This window comes from Tachyglossus aculeatus, chromosome 7, assembly GCF_015852505.1.
Source record: "Tachyglossus aculeatus isolate mTacAcu1 chromosome 7, mTacAcu1.pri, whole genome shotgun sequence".
In the NCBI taxonomy this organism is placed as follows: Eukaryota; Metazoa; Chordata; class Mammalia; order Monotremata; family Tachyglossidae; genus Tachyglossus; species Tachyglossus aculeatus.
The window spans coordinates 11,668,860-11,696,812 of NC_052072.1; the positions used below are offsets into that span (position 1 = coordinate 11,668,860).

At 42.8% G+C, this 27,953-nt stretch overlaps 1 protein-coding gene across 3 annotated transcripts; it reads left to right on the top strand.

Annotated features, from left to right (window-relative positions):
• Positions 1–4,748: 4,748 nt before the first annotated feature.
• Positions 4,749–27,422, top strand: ZDBF2 (zinc finger DBF-type containing 2). Of its 3 annotated transcripts, XM_038749044.1 has the most exons (7): positions 4,749–4,797; positions 5,411–5,495; positions 7,648–7,699; positions 8,405–8,456; positions 11,294–11,393; positions 13,145–13,272; positions 23,147–27,422. In XM_038749044.1, exons 2-7 carry the CDS (start codon positions 5,424–5,426, stop codon positions 25,917–25,919), a joined length of 3,177 nt encoding a protein of 1,058 aa, XP_038604972.1. In that variant the 5' UTR covers positions 4,749–4,797; positions 5,411–5,423; the 3' UTR covers positions 25,920–27,422. The 3 variants fall into 3 exon arrangements, with proteins under 3 accessions (XP_038604972.1, XP_038604973.1, XP_038604974.1); XM_038749045.1 differs by lacking the exons at positions 4,749–4,797; positions 5,411–5,495 and adding an exon at positions 11,080–11,201 and having other exon boundaries at positions 7,689–7,699; XM_038749046.1 differs by lacking the exons at positions 4,749–4,797; positions 5,411–5,495; positions 7,648–7,699; positions 8,405–8,456 and adding an exon at positions 11,050–11,201.
• Positions 27,423–27,953: the final 531 nt, after the last annotated feature.

The window sequence follows — 27,953 nt, forward strand, 5'->3', positions numbered from 1 at the left end:
TCCTAGAGGAAAAGCATAGTTATCCCTCAGTTTTGTAGGGGAAATGACGTACCCCTCACTTCAAGAGGAATCGTTTCCTGGGTACCTGCGGAGCCACTGTACAAACTGCTTTTCTTCCAAAGATAACTCGTACTTGAGCGATGGAGTCCTGGTAAATGCCCTTCAAACTTTTCAAGCCCCTGTACCCTCCAAGGACCCTCATTCCTCCATCTCTCCCTCCCAATATCATCTCGATCCCAAAAGACCACAATTTATGTTTCTCCTGCCCTGGTAGCATATTTAAAGGTCATGGGAGATGGGGAAGAGAGAGAGAGAATAAGAGGCACAAGAAGATATGTTGATTCCGTTTCACATAGGTCCTCAAACTTTGCCATTGCCACCACCAAATGGCTGTTGACGAGTCCTGCAGTTCTGTAACTCCCAAGGAACTCGTCCACGATTCTTTCCATCCCCCCATTTGGAAAACCTATAATCAATCAATCAATCAATCAATCGTATTTATTGAGCGCTTACTTTGTGCAGAGCACTGTACTAAGCGCCTGGGAAGTACAAGTTGGCAACATATAGAGACGGTCCCTACCCAACAGTGGGCTCACAGTCTAAAAGGGGGAGAAAGAGAACAAAACCAAACATACCAACAAAATAAAATAGAATAGATATGCACAAGTAAAATAAATAAATAGAGTAATAAATATGTACAAACATATATACATATATACAGGTGCTGTGGGGAAGGGAAGGAGGTAAGATGGGGGGGATGGAGAGGGGGAGGAGGGGGCACTCTATAAGTTAGAGTGCCTAGAATGCTCTGCACCGTTATCATCAGTATTATTTTTATGATTCACCAGCACTTCAATATACAGGAAGTTTTTACCTGAGGCAAGGTAATCAGCAGTTTGAAAGACAATAACAGCGTTAGCAGATTCATTATTAGGTGCTAGAATTGGGTGATCTTTTGGACTCCCTTCCAGTTGTACGATTCATGTTTGAAGATCAGCACTAGTGGTTTGGTAGCCCTGGGGCAAGCCAGTATTTTGCAGCCCAGAAGTGGAGGAAGGACAGATAGGTTTAGAGAGTGGATTTACCTTCCCCTCCAATAATCCTTCGCATTCATTCATTCATTCAATCGTATTTATTGAGCGCTTACTGTGTGCAGAGCACTGTACTAAGCGCTTGGGAAGTACAAGTTGGCAACAACTGTCCTTACGTTGCTCCCTCTCTGAGGTGACTTTTTCCTCTCCCCCTCCCCATCCCGCCCACCCTACCTCCTTCCCCTCCCCACAGCACCTGTATATAAGTTTGTACAGGTTTATTACTCTGTTTAGTTTACTTGTACATCTTTACTATTCTATTTATTTTGTTAACGATGTGCATCTGGCTTTACTTCTGTTTATTCTGATGACTTGACACCTGTCCACATGTTTTGTTTTGTTGTCTGTCTCCCCCCTTCTAGACTGTGAGCCCATCGTTGGGTAGAGACCGTCTCTCTGTTGCTAACTTGTACTTCCCAAGCGCTTAGTACAGTGCTCTGCACACAGTAAGCGCTCAATAAATATGATTGAATGAATGAATGAATGGCATTGGTAAGGTTACTTTGTCATGCACGTTGCGATTGTCCCAGGACTCTGCTTTATCCATAGCTATTACCCAGGGCAATTTTCCCTTCTCTCATCCTGCTGCTATAATCCTCATCACTATGGTGTCATCAGTATTTAATGAGCACCTTCTTTGTGCAAAGCTCTGTACTGGATTCTTGGGAGCACGCAATAAGTATGCCAGATTGTACATTAGATTATGTCCATTTCTTTTTCCTGTCCCGCTCACAACATCCATACAATTCATTCAGTCATATTTATTGAGTGCCTGCTGTGTACAGAACATTTTGTTAAGCACTTTGGAGCGTACACTGTAACAGTAAACAGACACATTCCCTGGCCACAATGAGCTATTTCTAAAACATTTACAAATGCACAAATACCCACATTTCACTTAACCTAGTTAAGGGTGTTTTATTAAATCTTAATGTAGTAAGGTAGTAATTTATCTTATCTTACTCCCCCTTCTAGACTGTGAGCCCGTTGTTGGGTAGGGACTGTCTCTATATGTTGCCGATTTGTACTTCCCAAGCTCTGCACACAATAAGTGCTCAATAAATGCGATTGAATGAATGTAAACTCTAGGAATTGTTCCAAGGCCATTTAGGAAGACAGGCAGGGGTCGGAAGGTGGAATTGAGGAATAGGGACAAATCGAAAGGTACTCTGACAGTTTGGCAGAAATGCTGCAGTCAATCCATCAATCACTGGTATTTATTGATCACTTTATCCTGTGCATATTATTTATTTTACTTGTACCTATCTATTCTATTTATTTTATTTTGTTAGTATGTTTGGTTTTGTTCTCTGTCTCCCCCTTCTAGACTGTGAGCCCACTGTTGGGTAGGGACTGTCTCTATATGTTGCCAACTTGTACTTCCCAAGCACTTAGTACAGTGCTCTGCACAAAGTAAGCGCTCAATAAATACGATTGATTGATTGATTGATTGACCGTGTCCAACCCAATGTAATTGTATCCACCCCAGCGCTTAGTACTGTGCCTGGCACATAGTAAGTGCTTAACAAATGCCACTATTATCATTATTATTATTACAATACGGCAGAGTTGGTAGATAATGTCCCCTGCCCACAAGGAGCTTAGAGATAAACTAGTGCTATATATTTTCCTTATGTCTTACACGGAGGCGGTTGTTGCTAAATTTTTAGTGCCCAGGGTAGAAACATGTTCGGTACAATTTTTGAAGGAAAAATTTCCGCCCTGAAACTTGCTTACTTTGTAGAGACCCACTCAATACTATGAAGGATGTAGGAATAAAATATAAGTGTAAATTAACAAAGATCTATTACTCTATTTATTTATATTACTCTATTTTACTTGTACATATCTACTCTATTTTATTTTGTTAATATGTTTTGTTTTGTTCTCTGTCTCCCCCTTCTAGACTGTGAGCCCACTGTTGGGTAGGGACCGTCTCTATATGTTGCCAACTTGTACTTCCCAAGCGCTTAGTCCAGTGCTCTGCACACAGTAAGCACTCAATAAATACGATTGATTGATTGACTGATTGATCTAAGATGAGACGATAAGACCGCATGGAATGCATGGTTTGGTGCCCTGACTTTAAAGATTCTTCTCCCCTTGACTAGTACCCCTCGTGAATAATAACCTTGGTATTGGACATGTCTACCAACTGTTACATTGTACTCTCCCAAACATTTAGTACAGTGCTCTACATCCATTAAGTGCTCAGTGAGTATAATTGATTGATTGATTGATTTGTTAAATGCTTCCTATGTGCCAAGTCCTGAGCTAAATGCTGGGGTAGATATGAGATAGGTGGAACTCAGTCTCTGTTCCATATGTTGCTCACAGTCTAGATAGGAGGGAGAACAGATGTTTAATCCCCATTTTTCAAATGAGGAGGTTGAGGCCCAGAGAAGTTAAATAACTTGCCCAAGGTCACACGGTAGGCAAGTTTTTTAGAACCCCAAATTCTCTGATGCCCAGACCCGTGCTTTTTCACTGAAGCAAATGGCCTATTGTAGTGGAAAATATTAGCACGATACTGCAGGCCTTTAAATTGTAATCTTAGGTGTGGGAATTTTTGTGGTTAGCAGAATTTAGACTAGAAGTGCAGTGATTGTCTCCTTATTGGGGTTCTCATGCTATGTTTGATAACACTGCACCCATGAGCAAAACAGTTTCTTCTGACAGCGCGTCACATTGTATCGAGATAGAAGCATGTAGTCTCAGTAACGTTCCTCAGTTCTGCAATAGCATTCTGTCCAAAGCGCATAAGGAAGGCCATGCTGTGGCAAAACGGACTGTTCTTTTATTATCTTCTGCTTTCTTTCTTATCCTTCACTTAGTTCTCATTGACTGGTGGTTGATTTCAGACTGCCCTGTTCTGTTTAACTCAATAAAGCCAACTCTAGAGATAAGTTCTGTGTTACAGTAAGAATGAAAAATCAACGAGCTTGTGGAAAACAACATGGTCTAGTGGAAAGACCGTAGGCCTGGGAGTCTGGAGACTTGGGTTCTACTCCTGACTCTGCCACTTGCTTGCTGTGTGATGTTGGGCAAGTTACTTAACTTCTCTGGGTGTCAGTTACCTCATCTGTATAATAGAGATTAAAACCTCCTCCTGATTTATAGTGTGAGTCCCATAGGGGATAGGGACTGTGTGCTGTCAGAGTATTTGGTATCTAGGCCACACTGGCAGAGTAAGTTCTAGGAAAGCAGCATGGCATAGTGGATAAAGCACGGGCCTGTGCGTCAGAAGGTTGTAAATTGTAATCCCGGCTCTGCCACTTGTCTGCTGTGTGACTTTGGGCAAGTCACTTCACTTCTCTGTGCGTCGGTTTCCTCTTCTATAAAATAGGGATTGAGACTGTGAACACCATGCAGGACAGGGACCTGATTTGCTTGTATCCACCCCAGGCTTAGTACAGTACCGGGCACACCGTATGCGCTTAATAAATACCAGAATTATTATTACTAACAAGTAAATTTTTAAAAAATCCCTCAAAATCTCCAAATAAATTATGAGCTAGTGAGTTAGTGACCACCATTATGCAAGCACGCCTGACTGAATGATATTGAGAGATAATGCGCAGTTTAGGCCAGAAAGAATAATTCAAACAATAGAAGAGGTTTGGAAGTATTGTTAATTATTTTTCTTGTTTTCCTCTAAGGAGAGTTCTTCTTTGAGAGACTGCCACTGGAAGGTTTTGCAAGAGAAGTAAGTTTTCAGGGGGAATTCGGAGGAGGGAAAAGGTGGTGGATCTTGGGGTATGCTGGTAGGGCTGGGGGAGGAGTGAGTCAGAAAGGTATTGCATGGTCAGTGGGGCACCTCCCCTCCCCTCCGTCTTCTCAGCTTCCCTCCTCCCTCTCTTCCCCCCACATAGTCTGAAGTCTTAGGGTCCTTAAGGATCCGTTCGTGGCCCAGAGATTTGGCTAATGCTGTTCTTAGCCATGGGCTTCTCAGTTCCCCTGGTTTCTGGTCTGGCCGAAGGAGGACACCATATTCTCACACCATCAGCATTAAAGACCCAAAGGGATTCTGATCGCCTGTGAAATGGGAAGGCAGTAACGTCCTCGTTGTTAAAACCAAGCATGTCCTATTAAATATATGAGAGCCCATTCAATCGGAAACACTTTTTCCCCACCGAAATGGAGGGGACTGATGAATTGCAAAAGTAAACCATATCTTTCCTGGAAAATGGACAATGGAAACATTTTTTTCCCCACCGAAATGGAAAGGACTGCTGAATTTCAAAAGTAAACCATATCTTTCCTGGAATATGGACAATGGATATATGCCCAGTTACCAAGCTGTTTTTGGTGGTTGCTAGGTTGCCAACCTAGATGCCTGCAGAGACTGGGCTCATCGAGAAGGAAGATGTCCAGCATCTGAAATCCTTGAAGGGTAATGCCAAGGTTGGTTTCCCGCAGTGACTCTTTGAAGTTAGGCTTTAAACTTAAACGCCCCAAATAGAAACCTGGCCCAGTTTGCCCCAGTTAAAAGTTTTGAATGCTTCAAAATAGGATGAGGTATATTGAATATTAGTGCTGAGTGTGTTCTTGGTACGTATGAGAGAAGGCAAACGTCCCAAGCTTCAGTTCAAATTTAGACAAAGTGATTTTGTATTTTGTATTTACCCTTTATTTTAAGATTTTCCAAGTGAATATCCAGATACGCTAGCTAATGTTAGTGAATAGAATTCTAGCATTATTAAAATTTAGCAAATACGATCTGATAAACAGCGTGGTGCTGGAGCCCAGGCCTGGGAGTTAGAAGGACCTGGGTTCTAATCCCGGCTCCGCCACTTGTCGGCTGTGTGACCTTGGGCAAGTCACTTCACTTCTCTGGGTGTCAGTTACCTCATCTGAGGTAAAATGGGGATTGAGACTGTGAGCCCCATGTGGGACAGGGACTGTGTCCAACCTGATTTGCTCATATCCACCCCAGTGCTTAGTACAGTGCCTGGCACATAGTAAGCGCTTAACAAATACAATAATAATAATAACATTACCTTTTAAGGCAACAGCACAAATAGGGGATCTATGCCCAAGCTCTTAGTACAGTGCTCTGCACACAGCAAGCACTCAAGAAATACAATTGAATGAATGATTTTTTTTCTAGTAAGTGTGTATATGCCTAGGTACACACACATTCTCTATATGTTGCCAATTTGTACCTCCCAAGCGCTTAATACAGTGCTCTGCACACAGTAAGTGCTCAATAAATACAGTTGAATGAATGAATGAATGCACAACCTCGTTCTGGAGCCTTACCCACAAAATGCATGCTGTGCAACCTCTCTACAACATAAATTAATTTTCATTATAATAAGGCTGTACGCCAGCTCTGTCTTGCTAAAGAACTCGGTGCTGCAGAGATGACATGGAAGTTATTTCTCATAGTTGAGCAATAAATCCTGTTGATGTTGGTGATGATGAGAAAGAGTTGGAGTCAGTAACAAACCAGAGGGGTGTTGGGGCCCTGGGTTCCTAAATGGGCCTTTTAAAAAATAAGATGTTTAGCAAAACCACCCTTGACTTCCTGCCATCTTTACTACGATATGGCAGTTAATCTCTGTTCCTGAATCTAATTTCTCCCAAGCTACTTTTCTGTGTTCTGTTCCTTATTGCAATCTTCCCCATCTTTTTATCAATCAATCAGTGATATTTATTTAACACTTACTGTGTGCAGAGTATTGTGCACTCAGGAGAGGACAGTATAGTTGGTAGACATATCCCTGCCATTGAGGAGCTTACAATCCTGTTGGGACAGACAGACAGTAAAATAAATTGCAAATAGAATATAAGCATACAAACATAAGTGCTGTGGTTGGGATGAATATCAAAGTACTTAGGGGTTATGGACTTAACTGAATAGGTGATGTTAGTCATAGGAAATGCAGAAGGGCAGGAAAATAAGGATTGGAGAGGAGAGGATAGTTAAGGAAGGCTTCTGAGAGGAGGTATGATTTTAGTAGGGCTTTGAAGTTGGGGATAGCCATGATCTATCAGATACAAAGAGGGAGGGGATTGCATGCAAGAGACAGTGAGCAAGTGGTCGATGATTAGAGATATGAGATCCAAATAGCCTTTCAGCAATGATTGTAGTGTCCTTGTTAAGTCAACTTGGTAGATTTAGTGAATTTTTATTTGTGAAGTGGTTTGTGATGTTAGGGAATTTTATATGCTTTTATCACCTAGACTAAAATTCTGCCCCCTTCGGATATTGAAAAGTCCAGTTAAGCTGCTTTCTTTAAGTTGCCTTCTTTATTATTTGGAACAGTATTATGTGCTTAGGGTTCATATTAATAGTGAGCTATGATTATCATCATTGTAGTAGCATCGTTTATTAGACATGTGTAAAAGGCACTTTACTGTTTGAATAGAAGAAGATCAAATTAAGACATTGTCTGTGGCCCATGAGGGATGCTTAGTCTAAATTGGGAAAAGTAATACATAAAACAGGAGAAGTCATGCTTGCACAGTGAAAACATATGAACATGAAACAATTATGTTTTATATTATGTCCTTGGTTATAGTATTTTTACAGTTTTATTTTGATTTGCAGATGTTTAAGAAAACTAAGGCAGCTAAAGAGACCCCTGCTTCTTCAGCACTAGGTAAGATAATAATAATAATAATAATGGCATTTATTAAGTGCTTACTATATGCAAAGCACTGTACTAAGCGCTGATGCTTGCTAACTTTTCGAAATAGTGTATCTCACCTGACAAGAGTAGTGGGAAGCCTATAGAGATCCACTGCTGGAATTAGAAGCCCAATGCTCAACTAAACACTATGCCTTATAGGAAAGAATTTATAGAAAATGGGAAATTATGACCTCTAGTATTGGCTGTTGTTTTCCAGTGCGTTGCCCGCTGCTTTCAAATTTGTATCTGCACGGTGGTAAGTTGGGAAGAGCTATTTAAAATTTTGTGGGCTGGTAACAGTGTTTGCAGGCCTCAGACTCAGGGACTTGTCTGCAAATGTGACGTGACCTCCCTGTACCATTTTCCCAATCTCGGCTATTTTCTGAAGTCATTCAGAGGAGCTCTTGTAGGTTCATTTTCATCAAAGGCGCTCTCTGCATATACTGCAAAGTAAGCATTTACAGGAACTCAACCTTATTTTTTAAAGCCCTTTGAATTTTAGCAGTTTAAAAGCGGTTACACCTTTGTAATTCAGAATCCTCTGTTAAAATAAAAGGAGATGCATTTGTTTTGTTTTGTTGGTGGCGGCAACAGCAGGATGCAGAGAGAAAGATCAAGTTGATTCGGTCCTACCGTTTTAGTTCCAGTTTTGTCTCACTGATTGTTTTCTTATAGGTGCTGGGAGGCAAGGGGTTGAAAGTTCTTCGGGAGTTGAGTGTGACAGCAGGTGAGAGAGTTACTGCCCGTGATAGTGGCCCGTTTCAACTATTGAAGTAATGGACCCGCTGTGATTTTTTTTTCCCTCGTGAAGGAGCTCAATAAGTGTGTTTTCAATGGTCGAATGATAGCCCACATGCTCTGCCTGCATCATGACACACAAAATTACAGGATCACACTCTATTTTTGTTATTAGTATTTGTTCAAGGACTTACTACGTGCTAGGCACTGTACTAAATGCTGGGGTAGATACAGGGCCATCAGGTTGGGCACAGTCCATGTCTCTCATGGGCCCATTTTACAGATGAGGAAACTGAGGCAGAGAAGTGTAGTGACTTGCCCAAGGTCACACAGACAAGACGTGGAGCTAGGATTAGAACCCATGTCCTTCTAACTCCCAGGCCTAGGCTGTATTCATTAGGCCACGCTGTGTGTCTACTTTTCATAAACTGACATTCTGTGGGGGTAGTTGTAAAGTGGAGGAGCACAGAAAACTGTGCTGAAGAAATTCCTCGGATAACAAAGTTTTCCTTAGAAAGTGAAACCATTAGAATGCAGAATCCCAAATCACCCGATGTTGCGTCAGTACGATTACACTAAGAGAATGTGCTACTTACACTTTCTCATAATGATAGCATTTATTGAGCGCTTACTATGTACAGAGCACTGTTCTAAGCACTGGGGAGGTTACAAGGTGATGAGGTTGTCCCATGGGGGGCTCCCAGTCTTAATCCCCATTTTACAGATGAGGTAACTGAGGCGCAGAGAAGTTAAGTGACTTCCCACAATGACCTAAAAGTTCCATTATTTCTTTATCCAGCCAATGAAGCTGGGATTTGATGAGAGCAGAAGGGCAATGATGTTAGTCTTTTGTTCTTCCCCATAGAAGAGATGCAAGCAGAAAGCCTTAGAATAGTGGGCATAGCATACCTGACATGAGTCGGGAAGAATGGTGGTACTGAGGTACAAAAGACTCCCAGTTCTGGGCCTTCTGCTCTTTCCCTCTCCAGTCGTGAACTTGGAGAGTGCTTCAGTCTGCGGGTTTCAGTTGTTCCTGATTTGCTCCCGACTTTCAGATTGACATTTTTCACCTTCATCTGCTGCTCCTCTCTTCCTCAAAGACTGATTTTTCCTCTTAACTCTGGGAAATTTCCTCTTGGGTGTCCCCTTGTTTATCTAAAATTAAAGCCCCTGCCAACCTTCCCCCCTTCCCTAGCTCCCCATCAGCAGTACTTCTTTCAGTTGCCCTCATAAGCTTAGAGGATTTGGAGCTCATTCTGTATTCATCCTATCACCAAGTCTAAATGACTCTCTGCCCCTCCTCCGGGCCCGAGTTACTTCACATGTGGATTCCATCAGTAGCCTCCTTTTAGGCCTCCCTTTCTCAGACGGCAAGCCCCACGAAGGACAGTGATTGTGTCCAATTCCCACCTGGGTATTCTCTCCCAGCGCTTACTACAGGGCTTTGCACACAGTTAAGTGCTTCAAAATTATTATTGCTACTACTGCTACTCCAGCATCTCCCATTCTTCAACCCCATTCCAGCCACTGCTTCAGGAATCCTCCTCCTCGATGGTCATTTTGTTTATGTATTTTGTAATGCTCCTTTCTTAGAAGCCTATGGCAGCTCGTTTGCTATTTAATTAAATGCCTGATGATCCAATTTAAGGCCTTCCACCAACTGGCCTGATCTTTCCCAAGTATCTTCGTTTACTACTTTACCTCATTCAATACACTCCTCTCCAGCCTAACACATCATCATCATCAGTCGTATTTATTGAGCGCTTACTGTGTGCAGAGCACTGTACTAAACACATCTACTTACCATCCGTCTTGGACATCCTAAACCATTGTGAATGCCATTCCTCCCTCCCTGGAATGCCCTATTCTGTAAAAGAATTGCCCCACATCCTTAAGATTTTCCTGGGAATTTTGTGAGGTCTTCCCATCAAGTACACCTGATCTCCCCCCCTCCACACACCCCACAGGCATTGTAGCATCCTATTAACAGAGTGTCTTGGTAAAATGAGTTGACCAAATAAATATATATATGGCCAACTCATTTTATATATATTCACCCTATACATATTTTTGTGCTTACATTGTTTCCCTGTTTTTGTTGTTTGGGTTTTTATGTATCTGTATTTGTGTGTGTTTTTGAGTTTGACCTGCCTCTCCTTTAAACTTTTAAGCCCCCGAGTCTCAAGATTCCACTCATAATTTACCGGATTGTTTAATGTAGTACCCTGTATGTAGTGGCTGCTCCGTTACACAATTGATTAGAGGGCTGAGATAACTTGCTTCCAGGAAGAGAGGACATGAAGTCCTAACTCCTGGTTTAGGGTGAACTCAGAGGAGGAAACTATGGATTTCCACCGTCTTAGGGATAAAGTGCAAGTTTTGTTTCTTAGGGATTTTCATTGTATATTTTCCTCTGGGTGGCAATTCCATGGGGGAATTCACCAAGAAGGAAGTTGCGCACAAGTGCACACACACTCACATGTCCTTTTCCCCTTACGACCCTCTCCCCCACTCCCTCCCTGACAGCAAACTAGTCACCAATTCCCGGCCGACTCGATGGCCTCGTCGTTGTCAGAGCTGAAAGTTCCGGTGACTAACTTTCTTTTCAACAGACCCTCCTCCTCTGGAAGTCACTGCAACTACTGTTGATGACGGGACAGATGACTCACGGCGGCCCCATCAGCTCCAGCTCTGACTTCTTGGAGCGTGGGGACGGGGAGGTGGAGGAGCTGGAGTGAGTTCCTGTCCTCTAATATTGATTCAAGAGAACTGCTAAATATGAGCAAGACGTTCTGTGATGCTTGTCATTTTTTTTCCCCCTTTTAGTGTGATGGTGCTGAATCAGGAGCAGTCTGACCTTAGCGTGTCCAGTAGCAGGAGAGGGTATTGCAACTGTTGTCATGTGCATTACAATAACCTGCAACAGGTGAGATCTGAGACTCATAAAAGAAGTTAAGGGTAGGAGCTATCTTTGATCTGTGCTTTCCCCTTCAAGCCTGGACAGCTACAGCAGTTGTCCAGTCTAATTCGCTAGCTCATTTGCTGGGAAGTGATCATCTTTTCTCTTTCAAAAATAAATAATTGAGAAAACAGGAATTGTTAGGGTTGTTTATTATCCGTCCCTTTGGAGAAAGTCTGCTAAACATCAAGCGGAAGTGTAGGTGAATGTTAAAAAGGAAATTTTACCTCAATGTTTTCATATTTGATATTTTAATATTTGTTTCATATTTGATGGCTCATCGGTTGGATATGTAAGATCTGGATGAATGCTGACAATGAAACAACTCTGCTTAGTGTCTTGAGTGGCCATACCATTTCACGGATGAAGATATAAGACTAGACTTGGAATGGTTGGAAATTCTAATCATTTTGGCCCTATGGAATTTTCCATGCCAACCAAAGGACTCTTTTATGTTTCCCAGTGGTGTCATGAATTCAAATAGTGTTTATTGAAGGTCTGGAGTATGCAGCACTCTCCTCAGGGTTGGGGAAAATGGATAGGCAATGTCTTTGTCTTCTAGAGGCAATTATAGATGTAAACTGAACAGGCAGTAGCTAAGAGTGAGAAAATAGAACCAACCAATCGATCAGTGGTATTTATTGAACACCTACTATGTGCAAGTCATGCAATAAGATAATGAAGCCTTCTTGGAGGAGGTGGCATGTGAGGGTAAGCTTTTTATGGGCAGGAAATGGGTCTAAAAATTCTCTTATATTGTAATAATAATAATAATAATGGCATTTATTAAGTGCTTACTATGTGCACTGTTCTAAGCGCTGGGGAGGTTACAAGGTGATTAGAGAAGCAGCGTGGCTCAGTGGAAAGAGCACGGGCTTTGGAGTCGGAGGTCATGGGTTCGAATGTGACTCTGCCACATGTCTGGTGTGTGTGACCTTGGGCAAGTCACTTAACTTCTCTGAGCCTCAGTTACCTCATCTGCAAAATGGGGATTAAGACTGTGAGCCCCACGTGGGACAACTTGATCACCTTGTATTCCCCCTCAGCGCTTAGAACAGTGCTCTGCACATAGTAAGCGCTTACCAAATGCCATTATCATCATAAGGTTGTCCCACGGGGGGGCTCACAGTCTTAATCCCCATTTTACAGATGAGGTAACTGAGGCACAGAGAAGTTAAGTTGTTAAGTGACTTGCCCAAAGTCACACAGCTGACAATTGCCAGAGCCGGGATTTGAACCCATGACCTCTGACTCCAAAGCCCGGGCTCTTTCCACTGAGCCACGCTGCTTCTCCACTCTCCCAAACGCTTAGTACAGTGCTCTGTACACAACAAGTGCTCAATAAATACGATTGATTGATTGAGAGCTTTACAAGAGAGGAGGGACATTGCAGGTTGGGGCAAATTCCTTAAGTGTGCCTCAGAGGTAGGAAAGTTGAGAACAGAGAGTTTCTACATTCAAGACAGGAGTATTGAATTGTATAAATAATAGCACCCAGCACCACTGAGAAGCAGCGTGATGAAATTTTATCATCAGGCAGGTCCTAGCAGGAGTTGAACAGGAGTGACTAAGGGGGGAGCCTTTTCCCACCTCTCTAGAGAATTTGTAAGAAAATTTAACAACTTCTTTCTTCTCCCTTGTATTTTATATTTTTGTAAAGAGTTGATCCCCTCCGGAGTCAAGCTAATGAAATGACCAAAGCCCCTTTGTCTCTGCAGCACATTTTCAGCCCTCAGCATAGATGCTTCGCCACGTACTGCAGGCGCCGGATGAGCACATCTAGTTTGATGGAGCGTTTCCTGCAGGATGTTTTGCAGCATCATCCTCATCGGTATCAGGACAGCAGGTAAAGGGAAGCTCATCTGTTAGAGTAGTCCAGGCCACCTTTCAGCCCTATATATGAGGTTTTGCATATATATATATATATATATATATATATATATTAATATAATATATATATATATATATATTAAAAAAAACCCAAACACCTAACAACTTCATTCCCCTCATGCCCACCTGCTTATTCTGTTTCATTCTATCCTGTCTTGTGGCCAACCTCTTGCTCCACCCTCCTTCCTTGTGGAGCTCCTTCCCTCTTCACAGGTGACAGACACCTCCTCTCCCCATCTCCAAAACCCCTCTGGGATTGATTCCCCAATTAAACTCCCCGCCTCACATCCTCTCATCTGCCACCATCCTCGATGGTGTTTATTGTACACTTACCATATGCTGAGCACTGTACTAAGCACTTGGCAGAGTATAATACAATTTCAGCACTTCTGAACCACCAAAGCACTTGAGTACTAATAACTCCGCATACCATTTATCATCATCATCATCAATTGTATTTATTGAGTGCTTACTGTGTGCAGAGCACTGTACTAAGCACTTGGGAAGTACAAGTTGGCAACGTATAGAGACAGTCCCTACCCAACAGTGGGCTCACAGTCTGAAAGAGGGAGACAGAGAACAAAACTAAACATACTAACAAAATAAAATAAATATAATAGATATGTACAAGTAAAATAAATAAATAAATAGAGTAATAAATATGTACAAACATATATACATATATACAACATTTATCAACAATATTTATGAACATATCTTTATGCTCTCTTACCTTCTCTTATCTATATTTTATTGTCTGCTTCCCTGGTAGATTGTGAGATCCTCAAGGGCAGGGAGCATATCTATTAATTTTAGTTTACTCTCCCAGGAGCCTAGTACAGTGCTCTGCGCCCAGTAGGTGCTCACCAAGTACCATTGATTGATCAAAGACAAGAAAGAGAACATTTTAAGGATATAGTAGAACAAGGCTTCTGCCAGGGCTGTTTCTCAATGGAAAACTGGGGGTGGTCAGTGGACACAGGTGTAATTCAATCAAGAATGGTAGTGCCCTTATCTAACAGAACATTTATAAGAAGTTTGTGTATGTGGTGTATGTGTGTGTGTACTCGTGAGTACACCCAGTGTAGCCTATAAAAGTGCCTCCCCCGCACCTCCCCAATTGGCCTTTTAAGTTACACACTCATAGGCAAATTTCATCATCAGTGGCACCTTCTCTGAGGAAAGCAATATGGATTTTGACACCATCTTGGGCTTCAGGTTGCATGGTCAGCTTCGTAAATCGGTTGGAAAAAAGCTCTTTCCTTCTTTCGAAATCTCCAGAGATCCCACAGCATCTCAGCTAGTTGGCACTAGGAGAAGATGAGGTTATCAGCAAGTACGTGCAAAATTAGCCGCATCTTGCAAGCATCAGCAGCACTGAAAGACATACTCTTCTGCTCTAGCTAACAGCTCCCTAAGTCCATTTTCTGGGATGAAAGTAGTTCCGTAGCAGGATGTTAATGGATCAGCGGTTTACGAGTGTGTAAAACTAGGGTCGGTACACGGGGATAAAAGGTTGATGTGATGTGGGAACTGAAGGAGAGGAAGACAATAGAGCCTAGATCAGTGCTTAGAACAGTGCTTGGCACATAGTAATAATAATAATAATGATAGCATTTGTTAAGTGCTTACTATGTGCCAAGCACTGTTCTAAGCGCTGGGGGGATACAAGGTGATCAGGTTGTCCCGTGTGGGTCTCACAGTCTTCATCCCCATTTTACAGATGAGGTAACTGAGGCCCAGAGAAGTTAAGTGACTTGCCCAAGGTCACACAGCAGACATGTGGCAGAGCCAGGGTTAGAACCCATGACCTCCGACTCCCAAGCCCGGGCTCTTTCCACCGAGCCACGCTGCTTCTAACAAGTAACTAGTAAGCACTTAACAAGTGCCATCATTGTTATTATTGTTATTGTTATCAAGTGCTACTGTGGTTTCAGGCAGGCCTGTCCCTTGACCTGCTGAATAGCCTTTCAGTCAGTGCTTCATCCATGTTGACGGAGATTACTTTACGAGTTAATTGTATTAAAGTTTCAAGGGAGATTTCAGAAGACACTGACTCACCTACTTCACTGTTAGCCAGATGCATTGCAGGTACAAATACTGCAAGTCTCTTGAAAAATCAGAAGGGTCAGAATGACAGAAAGGGAAATTCTCCACAGAATGCAGAGTCGCCAACAAAAAGAAAGGGACAGACCTAAACATCTCTGAAATATTTGGATTTTTCTCCCCAGATAAAAGCTCACCTCTTCCAGGAGGCCTTCCCAGACTGAGCCCCTTCCTTCCTCTCCCCCTCGTCCCCCTCTCCATCCCCCCCATCTTCCCTCCTTCCCTTCCCCACAGCACCTGTATAGATGTATATATGTTTGTACATATTTATTACTCTATTTATTTATTTTACTTGTACATATCTATTCTATTTATTTTATTTTGTTAGTATGTTTGGTTTTGTTCTCTGTCTCCCCCTTCTAGACTGTAAGCCCACTGTTGGGTAGGGACTGTCTCTATATGTTGCCAACTTGTACTTCCCAAGCGCTTAGTACAGTGCTGTGCACACAGTAAGCGCTCAATAAATACGATTGATTGATTGATGTGGGAGACGCTCTAACATGTTCCTTATATAAAAATTGAAATGGAGGTTTAGCCACGTTATATTTTTTTTTAAGGACATTAACAAAAACCCCTTATTTTTATTGCAAAAGCAGATTAAAACTATTGAACTTCTACTTCAGGGCAGAGGTCCTGAGGTTTCAGTAGTTACCCCCCATGCTTCGGAGGGTTAAACCATTTCCCTCTGTCTCTTTGCTTTTTCTTTGCTGGAAGCACGATCGTACCTGCTTCCGGCAGAGACACACTCCCTAAGGGGTAACAGCTTGTTCCACTTTTCTTTCCTGTACCAATTTCAACACTATGGAACTGCTGAAAGGAGAACAGCAGGGCAGCGATCACATTGACGTTAAAATTCCCAGGAGTGTTTTTCCACTGCCCTGGTCCTGAACTCAGAGCTAGGTATCAGTCATTCATTCGATAAATCGTATTTATTGAGCACTTACCGTGTCCAGAGCACTGTACTAAGTGTTTGGAAGAGTACACTACAGCAATAAACAATGGCATTCCCCTCCCACAAGATTTTACACCATCTTGGACAGCTTTGATTGATTATGACGTGTGTCGGGGGATTGTACTGGGCACTTGGGAACATACAAGAAAAGTCAAAGACCAGCTCCTGCCCTGGATGAGCTTACAGCCTTAGACCCTGCCTCAGAATGCCTCACATTTTGAGCCTTTCTGCTATGTGACTAAGTAGGGAAGACGTCTTCTTTTCCCCTCACCACATACTCCACTTAAGGCCTCCTGTTCTTCCCCACCACGAGAAGCCGAACGAGGCTTGATGTGAACTCTGACTTCCAGAAGTGAATTAAAGTCATATAAAAAAAGAGAGAAAAAGATGAAAATGTCCAATTGTTTATATCGATGGATTGAGTCCATTTATGTTTAAATTTCATGTAGTATATCATTGCTTCAAAGATATATTATTACATGATATCTTTCCAAAATGAAAAACGTCCTGGGCGGTGATGACAGACCATCAGATGGAACGCACATTTACGCCCATGTCCATCCACCCTGACAAATATGTTTTCTACTAAACCATGTTTCTATAAACAATTTTCTATGCATTAGGCCTGAGTCACTGACTTCACAGGCTAAGAATAAACAATGCACAGTACGCAGCAAGCAAAATAGTCTGAACATTTTCTTTCATTGCATCGTTTTGTGTCTGCACCATTAGGTTTCCTTTCTGGGTCATGCTCTTCAATAGAAACTGGGGATACGTTTTATAGAAGACTGTTCTGATGTGTAAACAGTGTCTTGAAAGACAAATATGTGTGTTTGTGTGTGTGTGTATATTCACATGGGAAAATCGCCACTAAAATGTTCATATATATATATATATATATATGTATGTGAGATATAGATGAACATTTTGATGGTGATTTTCCAGTATTTTATTGAGACATTGGTGATTTTTAAAAATATTCAGTGTTTTTGTTTATGCAAGTGTCCCCCTGTGCTGATATACACTTACTGATAGGCATATACAAGCTAGATATATACGTCAACGTGTTCTATATCTAGAGCTCTGTAAATGTAGTATGTCTATCTATGTCAATATTTAGTTTAAGTGTGCGGAACTTAAAGTAGTGAATGGAAGTGCTAGATTCCTCTGCATTAGGATTTGGTATGATGACCACAAAGTACCGGAGGCTGCAGAGCTGCAATATTTTCTTAAAGCTTCCCTGCAGCACAGCACTACCAATGGCATGCAGGGGAGCTGGCTCACTAGCTCACAAAGGGTCAGAGTCACTCTTTCGTCACTGCTCTCCCCAAAATAACTCTCTATAAAGAATCCTCCCCGAACCCGCCTGGATACTCAGAGCCCTGTTAATCATAGTGATTGAGACTTTTGGCAGAAACGGTGGTTCGGGGAATAACACTGCAATCCCTGGGATACAGCAGAACGAAGAAGCAGCTCCCTCTACTTCGTTGCCCAGCCTGAAAACTGAGGTTAGCTGTACATTGCCTCAGATGCCCAAAATGCACACTTGAGGCTGAGCTCCAGTCTGAAATCACATCATTTAGAAACAAAGGGAAGGTATAAATTGATCAAAAAGAAATCTTTTCCCAAGCACTTGGTACAGTGCTCTGCACCCTGTAAGCTCTCAATAAATACGATTGAATGAGTGAATGAATGAACTTGGGTCTCTCTTATTGTTAATTTACAATTGTGTGAATAGTAATGTAATATTACAAAGCATCTCTTTTGGATGTATTTCTGGAATAGTCAGATTCTCCTGCAGGATTTCTTAGGGCTCTTACAATAATAGTGAAAAAAGAAAGTACACTTGTACGGCACAGTCTCCTCACATCTCATTGCATGCATTAATAAAAAACCTGTGGCTTATTTTTAAAGAAACCTTTGGTAGTGCATCCTATTTGGGGTATTTTTTTTTTTAATAAGTGTTTTGTCCAGCTAAGTATATAGATGCTTAGGTGTCGCAGTGCTACTGTCTCTCATATAAGAGAGTTTAGGCTAATCTCCAGTGCTTAGAACAGTGCTTTGCACATAGTAAGCACTTAATAAATGCCATTATTATTATTATCTCCTCTAGAACCCCCTTTTTCCTCTCCTCCTCCCCATCCTGGCCCTACCTCCTTACCCTCCCCACGGCACCTGTATATATGTCTGTACAGATTTATTGCTCTATTTATTTTACTTGTACATAGTTACTATTCTATTTATTTTGTTAATGATGTGCATCTAGCTTTACTTCTGTTTATTCTGAAGACTTGACACCTGCCCACATGTTTTGTTTTGTTGTCTGTCTACCCCTTCTAGACTGTTGGGTAGGGACCATCTGTATATGTTGCCAACTTGTACTTCCCAAGCACTTAGTACAGTGCCTTGCACACAGTAAGTGCTCAATAAATACGATTGATTGAATGAATGAATGAATTATTGAATTTTCCTCAAAATCTCTGGTTATGAAAAGGTGAGAGGCATTTGGAACAGGAGTCACAGAGTATTCAGTACAGCATTTCCTCCCCCATAACTATTCTAAGAAGCTAATTTTGTAGACTTAACTTCTAACTAGAAGCATCAGTTTGTACCCTTACCCTTCTCATCACCGTAACCTTTTCTTGTTAACTAAATGTGTTTTATTGTCCTCGAACCAAATCTAGTCCCTAGGGTCAAAGATTTGAGAAGCAGCGTGGCTCAATAGAAAGAGCCCGGGCTTTGGAGTCAGAGTTCATGGGTTCAAATCCCGGCTCCGCCAATTGTCAGCTGTGTGACTTTGGGCAAGTCACTTCACTTCTCTGGGCCTCAGTTCCCTCATCTGTAAAATGGGGATTAAGACTGTGAGCCCCCCATGGGACAACCTGATCACCTTGTAAACTCCCCAGTGCTTAGAACGGTGCTTTGCACATAGTAAGCGCTTAATAAGTGCCATTATTATTGTTATTATTATTTGGGGCGGGCAGAAAACCTAATGTTTCAGACCCAAAGCACCACTTGATCTGGCCCTGGGAACCACATTGCCACTGTGCCCTGCAGTTGGTAGAACATAACTCCTGGGGGCCAGTTGGATTCCTTGCCCTACAGAGGCAGATTTCATCAGTTGACTGCAATCTGACTGTCACCCTAGTTTATTAAGTATAAAATTTCCAGTCGTTATGTGATGGCTGTTTATTTTAAACTTATGTTTCTCATATAATGGACTGGTGTAGCCACGCCATCCCTTGCTGCCCTATATCACCTCCGGACCCTTCTACGCCCCAGGTAGGGCCCCAAAGACTCCAACAGACTACCTTCCTGCCGCCTAGAAATGGTTACCAGCGCTTAGAACATTGCCTGGCACATAGTAAGTGCTTAACGAGTACCATTATTATCACTATTATCTAGACTTTAAGCTCATTATGGGCAGGGAATGTGTCTGCTAATTCTGATGTATTGTATCCTCCCAGTGCAGTGCTGTGCACATAGTAAGCGCTCGATAAATACCATGATTGATTTATTGATAGATGTCTTCCGGACACAGTTGTCCAAAGGTGTCTGCCCCCCTGATCCTGTGGGACGGGCTTTTTCCCAAGTGATGTGGGGTAAGGCAGGTAGATAATAATAATAATAATAATAATGATAATAATAATGGCATTTATTAAGCACTTATTATGTGCAAAGCACTGTTATAAGAGCTGGGGAAGTTACAAGGTGATCAGGTTGTCCCATGGGGGGGCTCACAGTCTTAATCCCCATTTTACAGACGAGGTAACTGAGGCCCAGAGAAGTTAAGCGACTTGCCCAAAGTCACACAGCTGACAATTGGCGGAGCTGGGATTTGAACCCATGACCTCTGACTCCAAAGCCCGGGCTCTTTCCACTGAGCCATGCTGCTTCTTCAACAATCAACAGCAAAGATCAACAGTCAAGTTGTTCTTGATCTCCCCAGATCTCCTAGGCTCTTTGCTCCTTGAAATGTTTAATGCTGAGGCGTATATTTTCAATGCTCTACTGGTCACTCGAGTGTTAATATACAAAGTTGTACCTGCCTCTTGCCTTTTTTATCAAGAAAAACAAGTCCATGTGGGGCATGGACTGTGTCCTTGCTGATGATCCCAATATCTACCCCAGTGCTTAGTACAGTGCCTGGCACATAGTAAAAATGCTTAAGAAATGCTATAAAAAAGGAAAAGCACCACATTGGCCCTTAATCTCGCCAAGTCCTCTGTGAAGCTTCCAAATCAGAACCGGGCCACCTGCGAATGATTCTGGACGATTCTTTGAGTTTGACAGGCCATTATTAGTCCTGTTGAATTCCTTTTAAATAGACTTGTGTGCGTTAATACAAAATGGAATCCAGTTGATGCATATACTGTATTCATATTCATGCAACAGAGCTGCAGGGTTTTTGGCAGTGGATCTGGTTTTATCATTAGAAAAAGAAAATAAAAGCCAGTGTGTAATTACCTTGCAGAAAATTGAATCTGGCATAATATAATCAATTTTTACATCTGCTCTGTAGCTTTTGCCACGTTGGCATAGTCTAGACATGAAGAAGCTGCTCAGATGGCTGGATTTTTCCAGGCGAGCTATTCCGCTGGAGAACTTCTTCACTTTTGGAAAGCCCAAGCAATGGAGAACAAAGAGAAGCTTCAAGTTGAGCTGTTTCTGGGTTCAAAAGGGTGGGTCAGAGGAAAGTAACTGCTTTGAGATCTTTGGATGCATGAATAGCAATACAGAACTTTATTTGCTGATCTACCAAATCACACCTGAGTGACCTAAAAGCATTATTGATCCTGTTTTACCCCTTATGGAGGGGGAGATTGGATATCTTATGTGTGGGGCGGGATGCCTGTGTTCACCCAAGAGGACACTGTCCCTCTCATTCAGCCAGCACACAGTGGAAAGATGTTAGGGGATGTTTTAAATAGGACATGCTAGAGATGGGGCTGGATATGGAATTTGGAGTGTCCTAGAGGTCGGATGCTTGCAGTGATTTGCTGCTGCGCTTCCTCCTCTTCCTTCTCCTCCTCCTCTTTTTCCACATTTCCTCAGAGAGGTAACTATGAGTAGCTGCTGCCCATGGAGTAACTCTCCCCTGGAGCACATTTATGCCCGTTTTCTTTGGAGAGGGAACAGAGGGAGGTTGATTTTCCCTCTACCACTCCTGAGGGTGTACTTCTGCACCCTTTGAAGCTGGGCTGGATTGGTTCCAAAATAATTACCAGGAAGTCCTGGCATAAATGCTTAGGATGGGGAAAGTGGTTTAAGTTGTGGGAGTTCTTCTAATTCCTCTGCCATTCTTCCAACAGGCTTTGAGCAGCCCCAAGCTCTGATCAAGTAAGGGGACCCTTGGCCCCTGATGCAACTCACAGCAACCTCGACTAGCCCATGTGGGCTTTGAGCCACTGGGGTTTTCCCAGGAGACCAGCGGCCCAGTCTGCCCCTGATTAGAACTTTCCAGTGGGAGAGTAGGGCCCAAAGATATCAAAAAGGAAGTATGGGAAACTGTGGTTCCTTGGTCATCGGTAATGCGGCAGATTCAGAATTATGGTTTAGTGGTTTGTTTGTTTAATGGTATTTTCTAAGCACTTACTAAGTGCCAGGCACTGTACTAACTCTGGGACAGATATTAACTAATCAGATTGGACAAAGTTCATGCCCCACATAGGGCTCACGATCTTAATCCCCATTTTACAGATGAGATAACTGAGGCACAGAGAAGTTAAGTGACTTGTCTAAGGTCACACATAGCGGACAAATGGCAGAGCCGGGATTAGAAACCAGGTCCTTCTCAATCCCAAACTATAACCACCAGGCCACGCTTCCTCTCTAAATAGATACACTGAAGGGGAGACCTATGTTCCCCATTTCTGGCCCGGGAGAAGAGTTTCAGGCGCCATCCTGCATCTCCCCCTTGCCTAGGAGTCTCCACTCTGCATAATTTCATTCTCTGAGTACAGGGCTGAGAAGGAGCAAGGACGACCACGTCCGGTTTTCCGGCCCTGAAGAGGAAACTCCCTAGAAACTCTCCAGGAAACTCCCTGGCCTCAGTTTCCCACCAGGAATCTCCTCCCACTCCAGAGTCAGAAAATGAAAACCAGATTCAGGTTTCCCTTGTGAGTGCCTGGCTCGGTGATCAGGTAGTATGGCAGAGGGAGGACTGATAGGTCTGGGCGAGATCATCATCATCATCATCATCAATTGTATTTATTGAGCGCTTACTATGTGCAGAGCACTGTACTAAGCGCTTGGGAAGTACAAATTGGCAACATATAGAAACAGTCCCTACCCAACAGTGGGCTCACAGTCTAAAAGATAAGACCTTGTCCTCCAAAACCTCCCAATGGAACCCTAGCTTACTGGCGTTACTCTCTTGGGAGGAATCAGACTTTCTAGGTAAGATTTTTTTCCTTCAAGTTTGAAAATTGTCTCTAGCTTTCATTTAATAAGGTCCAAGTAGAAGGAAAAAATGCATTTGTCTTCCCCCACCACCCTTTCATTAGTGAAAACTATCATTCCGATCATTTGCCACCCATTCTAGGTGCTTCTGAAGTGGGTAGCAGTGGTATCCTTGGTAGCTGATTCTTCATGCCTTTTATTCATCATCCCGCAGTGTTTTATACAAAGCTTTTCTTTTTTTTCTCCCGAAAACAGCAGAGGATTTGGTGGTTGTTTTTTTCATCTTTCAAGTTTTCACATGGAAAGGTCTGCCCTTTTTAAGTGAGTTTTGTAATATTTTTGTATCAATGTTCTTTCTTCCCTGTTTCAGGCCAACTTATGATGACATACCACTTAACAGCCACCAGTTTCCTTCTGAGGAGGCTCAGTGTGACGGTGGCTTGCTTGCAGAGGAGAGGGCAGCGAAGGAGCCTCTTGGTACTAAATGGGAGATGCCCACCAAAGACTTAAAGTCTGCTGCACAGTCCCACCCCTCTCCTCCGTGTACATCCCAGGAGGCCCTGAAAGGAACTTTCCTTCAGCCGCCCGGCTCCCAAAGGCTGGAAAACGGACAGCGATCCTCTGCGAGACTTCCCCAAGAAATGGTGTGCAGCTGGAGGGGAGTAAAGAAGTGCATTCCAGCTGAAGGTGCTCAGACCACACCCAGTAGCCATAAAGTCCTTTTTAAACTGGCCATTCCAGGACATCTCAGTTCTCCTGTTAGTCCTGTACCTCACCGTTCGCCTCTTAGCTTAGCCGGGACCGAAGCTACTGGGACCTCGTTAGGCTCCGTTTTGATCTCAGAAAACAAGCAAAAACCAAACCAGGTGAATATATGCAAAATTAGGCCTAGTCCCCTGGCCTCGTCACTCCACCCAGAAACCCTTTCAGTTTCCCACCGGAGCTCTGTCTTTAGCCGAGGGAACACTTTATTTAGGAACTCAGGTAAATCTTTGTTGAAGCAAGATGGTTTACAATCTCAGGGTAAAACTGTAGAGGCTGACCTCCATCTCAGGGAGCACTTGGGTCCTGGAGGTGCCCGAAGCTTCGGGTCACCCCTCGAACCAGCAGCAGATTCGGAAATGAAGCCAGGTAGCGGTGGTGCCACCTCAGTGGACGAAATTATCGAAGAAGTCATTCGGAAACACTGCTATGAAATTCAGACTACTGTAGAACCCAGCCAAGAGGAGAGGCATTCCTTTTCGAATAGGTTGGCCTTTCCAGAGTATCAGAATTCAGAGGATTCTGAAATGAGTTTTGATTTTGATGTGCCTCTTCGGTCAATCACTGGTCAGTCCATAGCGACGGTTAAAGAAATAGGCCTTTTGAAGGAGGAACAGGTGAAACTGGACGATAAGAACTATGAATCCCAGCTTAGCTCTGTGCTGCTCAACATGGGTTCACTTGAGGAGAAAGAAGACTCCAAACTGAAGGCAGGGGATTGCTGCAGTGAAGCTGTTCTTCCGGATTTGCCTCACGTGCCTCCGTCCTTTGTGGGAAAAACATGGTCCCAGGTAATGTATGAAGACGATTTGAAAATTGAAGCTCTGGTGCGGGATTTCAGGGAGGGCCGTTTCCACTGCTACTTTGACAACGAACGTGTGATGAGATATGGGACCACAAGAGCTAGAAAAGATAAGCAGAAAGATGAAAGAAAAAGAGAGACTCAGAAAGACCTCACATTAGAGACTGCCACAGCTTCTGCCCTGCCTGACTTTCCTGATGCCGTAAGTGGTAGTTCTGATGGTGATAACCCGCCGGCGGCCTCAGACGTGCTATGCAATCCTCCTCCTCCTCCTCCTCCACCTGCCAGGCATCCTCTGAAAAGAACGTGGCGCCTGGCTTCGCGATGTCAAGTGGTTAAAGTCAGCCACGGCACTCAAACCAGTCTAGTGAATTGCCCAGTGGTCCAACGAAAAACGATCCGCAAACAGCAGGATCCGCCGGCAGAAAAGACGGATCTTTGGTTGGAGAATGACAGGACGCCAAATATGAAAACCAGACTTTGCGCGCTTAAACTCCCCGAATCCTACTCCAAAATTTTGAGCCCCGTGCAACCCAAGACAGTTGTCTATGTTCTCTCTTGCCCGGAGGCCAAGCCGGGAAGGGGTAAACCTACCAACCGTTTGAAAGCGAGGCGCAGCCACAACTCCTCAGATAGCAAGGACTCTGTAAAATACAAGTATAAACAGTGCTCTTTTAAGTATTATGACCCTCTGACCAATCGAATTCTGAAAAGGCCTCCCAAGAGCCCAGCACGAGAAAAGGCCAAAAAGCCCGCCCACGTTCGACAGTTATTCAGGAGTCTCAGCCTGGATGCTAACCTGAAGAAAGGCAATGGTTCGGAGAAGGAACGCACCCCACCCAGCCAGCCTTTCGAGTGGTCAACCTTCTGTAGCTCCACTTCAGCATCTTTCCTGCCAGATTCTGTTAAAGGAGGCGATTTCCTTTCAAGTCCAGACGCCGATGGATCTTCAGTTTCTACAGAAGGACCGGAGATGGTGATTTCTGGTCATTCAGAGAAGTCTTACCAGCACTTTACCCTCTCACCTTTAAATTCTAGCCAGGCCCAAACAGAAAGTGATTTCAAATTAACCACCTTTAATCAAAGTGCTGCCAATACGTCGAAGCGACCCTTCAGAAAAGCAGGGTTGCAGAGGGCAAATCCAAAGCAATTAAGAACGAGGAAAGAGGGAACCGGTAAGGAGCCGAGTTATTCTAAAAAATCCTCTGGACCCACGTCTCTCAGCCCAAGGATTTCTAGAAAACAGATACCCCAAACCAGGAGTAAACAGATGAAAGAAATGAAAAAAACTCCCTCTTCAACTCCAAAGTCAACTGCCTTCTCTCCTGGTGGCCATCAATCTGGAAAAACTGTCATAGAAAAGCACCTTAAGAAGGAGAAACTTGATGTCAAAAAACTGAAAAGGAGGAAGAGGCTCAAGAAAGCATTTCCTAATTCTACGGACACTTCATGTGTGGCCGAAAGGCAGCTGAAAAACCCAGCAAGTTCTGCCCGGAAGCGATCCGAGTGGAAATCTTCCAAAATGACCAAGTGGGAAGTGAGCGGTGATGATAGTATTCTCCCCAACCGGGAAAGTTGAGTTTCTAGAAGAAAAGTTACTCTCCCTGTTTTGGGAAGTTTAACTTACTCTCCTGGGAGACCGTTCACCTGCCACTAACCAAAACCTTACCTTGCCAATGGCTGGGGTTACAGTGACGAAAGAGAATGTGACCTGAGGTTTTTGCAGCAAGTCTTTGAGACTTCAGAACCTCTACTAGAATGAGTTTGAACCTGATAAGCTAGTACAAATGACAACTCAGTCTCGCATCCGAGATATGGGAACATTACACATTGCACTGTTTTTGCTAAAATGTTGTTTTACAAGTTTTGTATTTGTTTCGATTTAGCACATAGGGCCCTATTTTCTAGTCTTCAATGCACTCTTCCCCCTTCCACCCGACCTTTTCTGCAGAAAAAAAAACAAACTGATGCCATCTCAATTAGATTGTCATACAAATCTGCCCCCCCCTCCAAAAAGGTTGTCCCACTTGGATTCAATCTATGAGTCACTCCCCATTTCTGCCCTCATGTTGTAATTACAGAATATAAAAAAGAAAATCAACAAACATACCAAAACAGGAAATGCTCTCAGAATTTATCAGCCAGTCAACTGATTGATAGCAAATTTTAAATACAAGTGTGAATGTTGGGGTGTGTGTGTGTGTGTGTGTGTGTTTACGTGGAGAATATCATGAATTCTTTTTAGGTAAAAGTCAATAGAATATTGCCACAATCAACACTAAATGGAAGTGCAATATTGTTCCATTATGGGCCTTGAGGAGTGAGTTAAGAGGTGAACTAATGCATCCCCCTGCCTTCGGGAGAGCTGTAATCTCATACCTAGATAGATGTAACTCTGTCCTCCTTGTAAAATCCTTGAGACAGATTCCACAACTTCTCTTGGGATCCCATTCCAGTGTTTTAACAACTGTTTCTAGCAGACAGTTCTCTCATATGTAATTCATGCTGACGCCTAACTTAAATTTAGCCAAACGTATTATTAATTTGCAACAACCGCATTTTCAGACAGATGTCTCTTACCCAAGCATCCAAATGAAAAAAAAAATTACGGCAAATGAATGCCATTGAGAATTGGAGGTTTCCCATTTGTCAAGATGCTTTTTGATATTTCAGTGTTAATGCCTTAATCAGATTTTAGAGGAAGGCTTTTTAAAGCAAAACTCGTACTATATGAGATGTATTGCTAGCAAATACAATTCCCAGGCTATTGGGTAAAGAAATATATATATAAAACCACTTTAGTAATCCAGAACTGGACTTTGAGCCACATAAATATTAAACTCTATTCTAGCCCAATGATGTTATATTCAGAGTTATTCCTTGGAACTCCTAATTAGCTCTAGTAAGTGACACTGGATTTGGGCCATGAAATGTAAAATCATGTGTGCATGTTCTTCTATGTGAATAGGACTCTTCATCAGGGTGAATTTTTAAAATAAAGACTGACTATATTTAAGTAATAAATGAAATAATGATATATTTTCTTTTAGTACCAGTATGAAAACTAACTCTACTATTTTTTTAAGAGGTAGTCCAAGGGCAAGGCTGAGTCTCTCAAAAACTTGCGGTTTTGAGGATGTTTAGATGACTAAACTCATTGATCTTTGGGTATCTTCCTTACGACTGACTATTTGGAAACCTTATCTAGTAATGCTCAAAGACTAAAAGGGGAACGGAAATCAGTTGCATCTTAAAATGGATTGGAACAGTACGAAAATAGATAAACAAATCAAAGTAAAAAGCTGCTAACATTTATGGTGGAGTAGAAATACACAGCCCAGGTTTACGGGGGTTTAAGTGTATTAAAAGTGAAACGATATTCGTTGGAACCAAAGAGTAGTAAAGTAGTGGAAGTGAGCTTGGTGGTTAGTATGGAAGGAACAGATAAGATACCAAGGAAGGACTTCCAAAACTGCCATTATTTTGGGCAGTTTACAAGGGTCAGTATAGGTCAGTGGTCAGTAAAAGGAACAGGAGATGAACCCATACTGGGCAGGCACTATACGTCCAAGCTTGGGAGTTACGATTCTCCGAGTCAGTAATTTTCATTCCT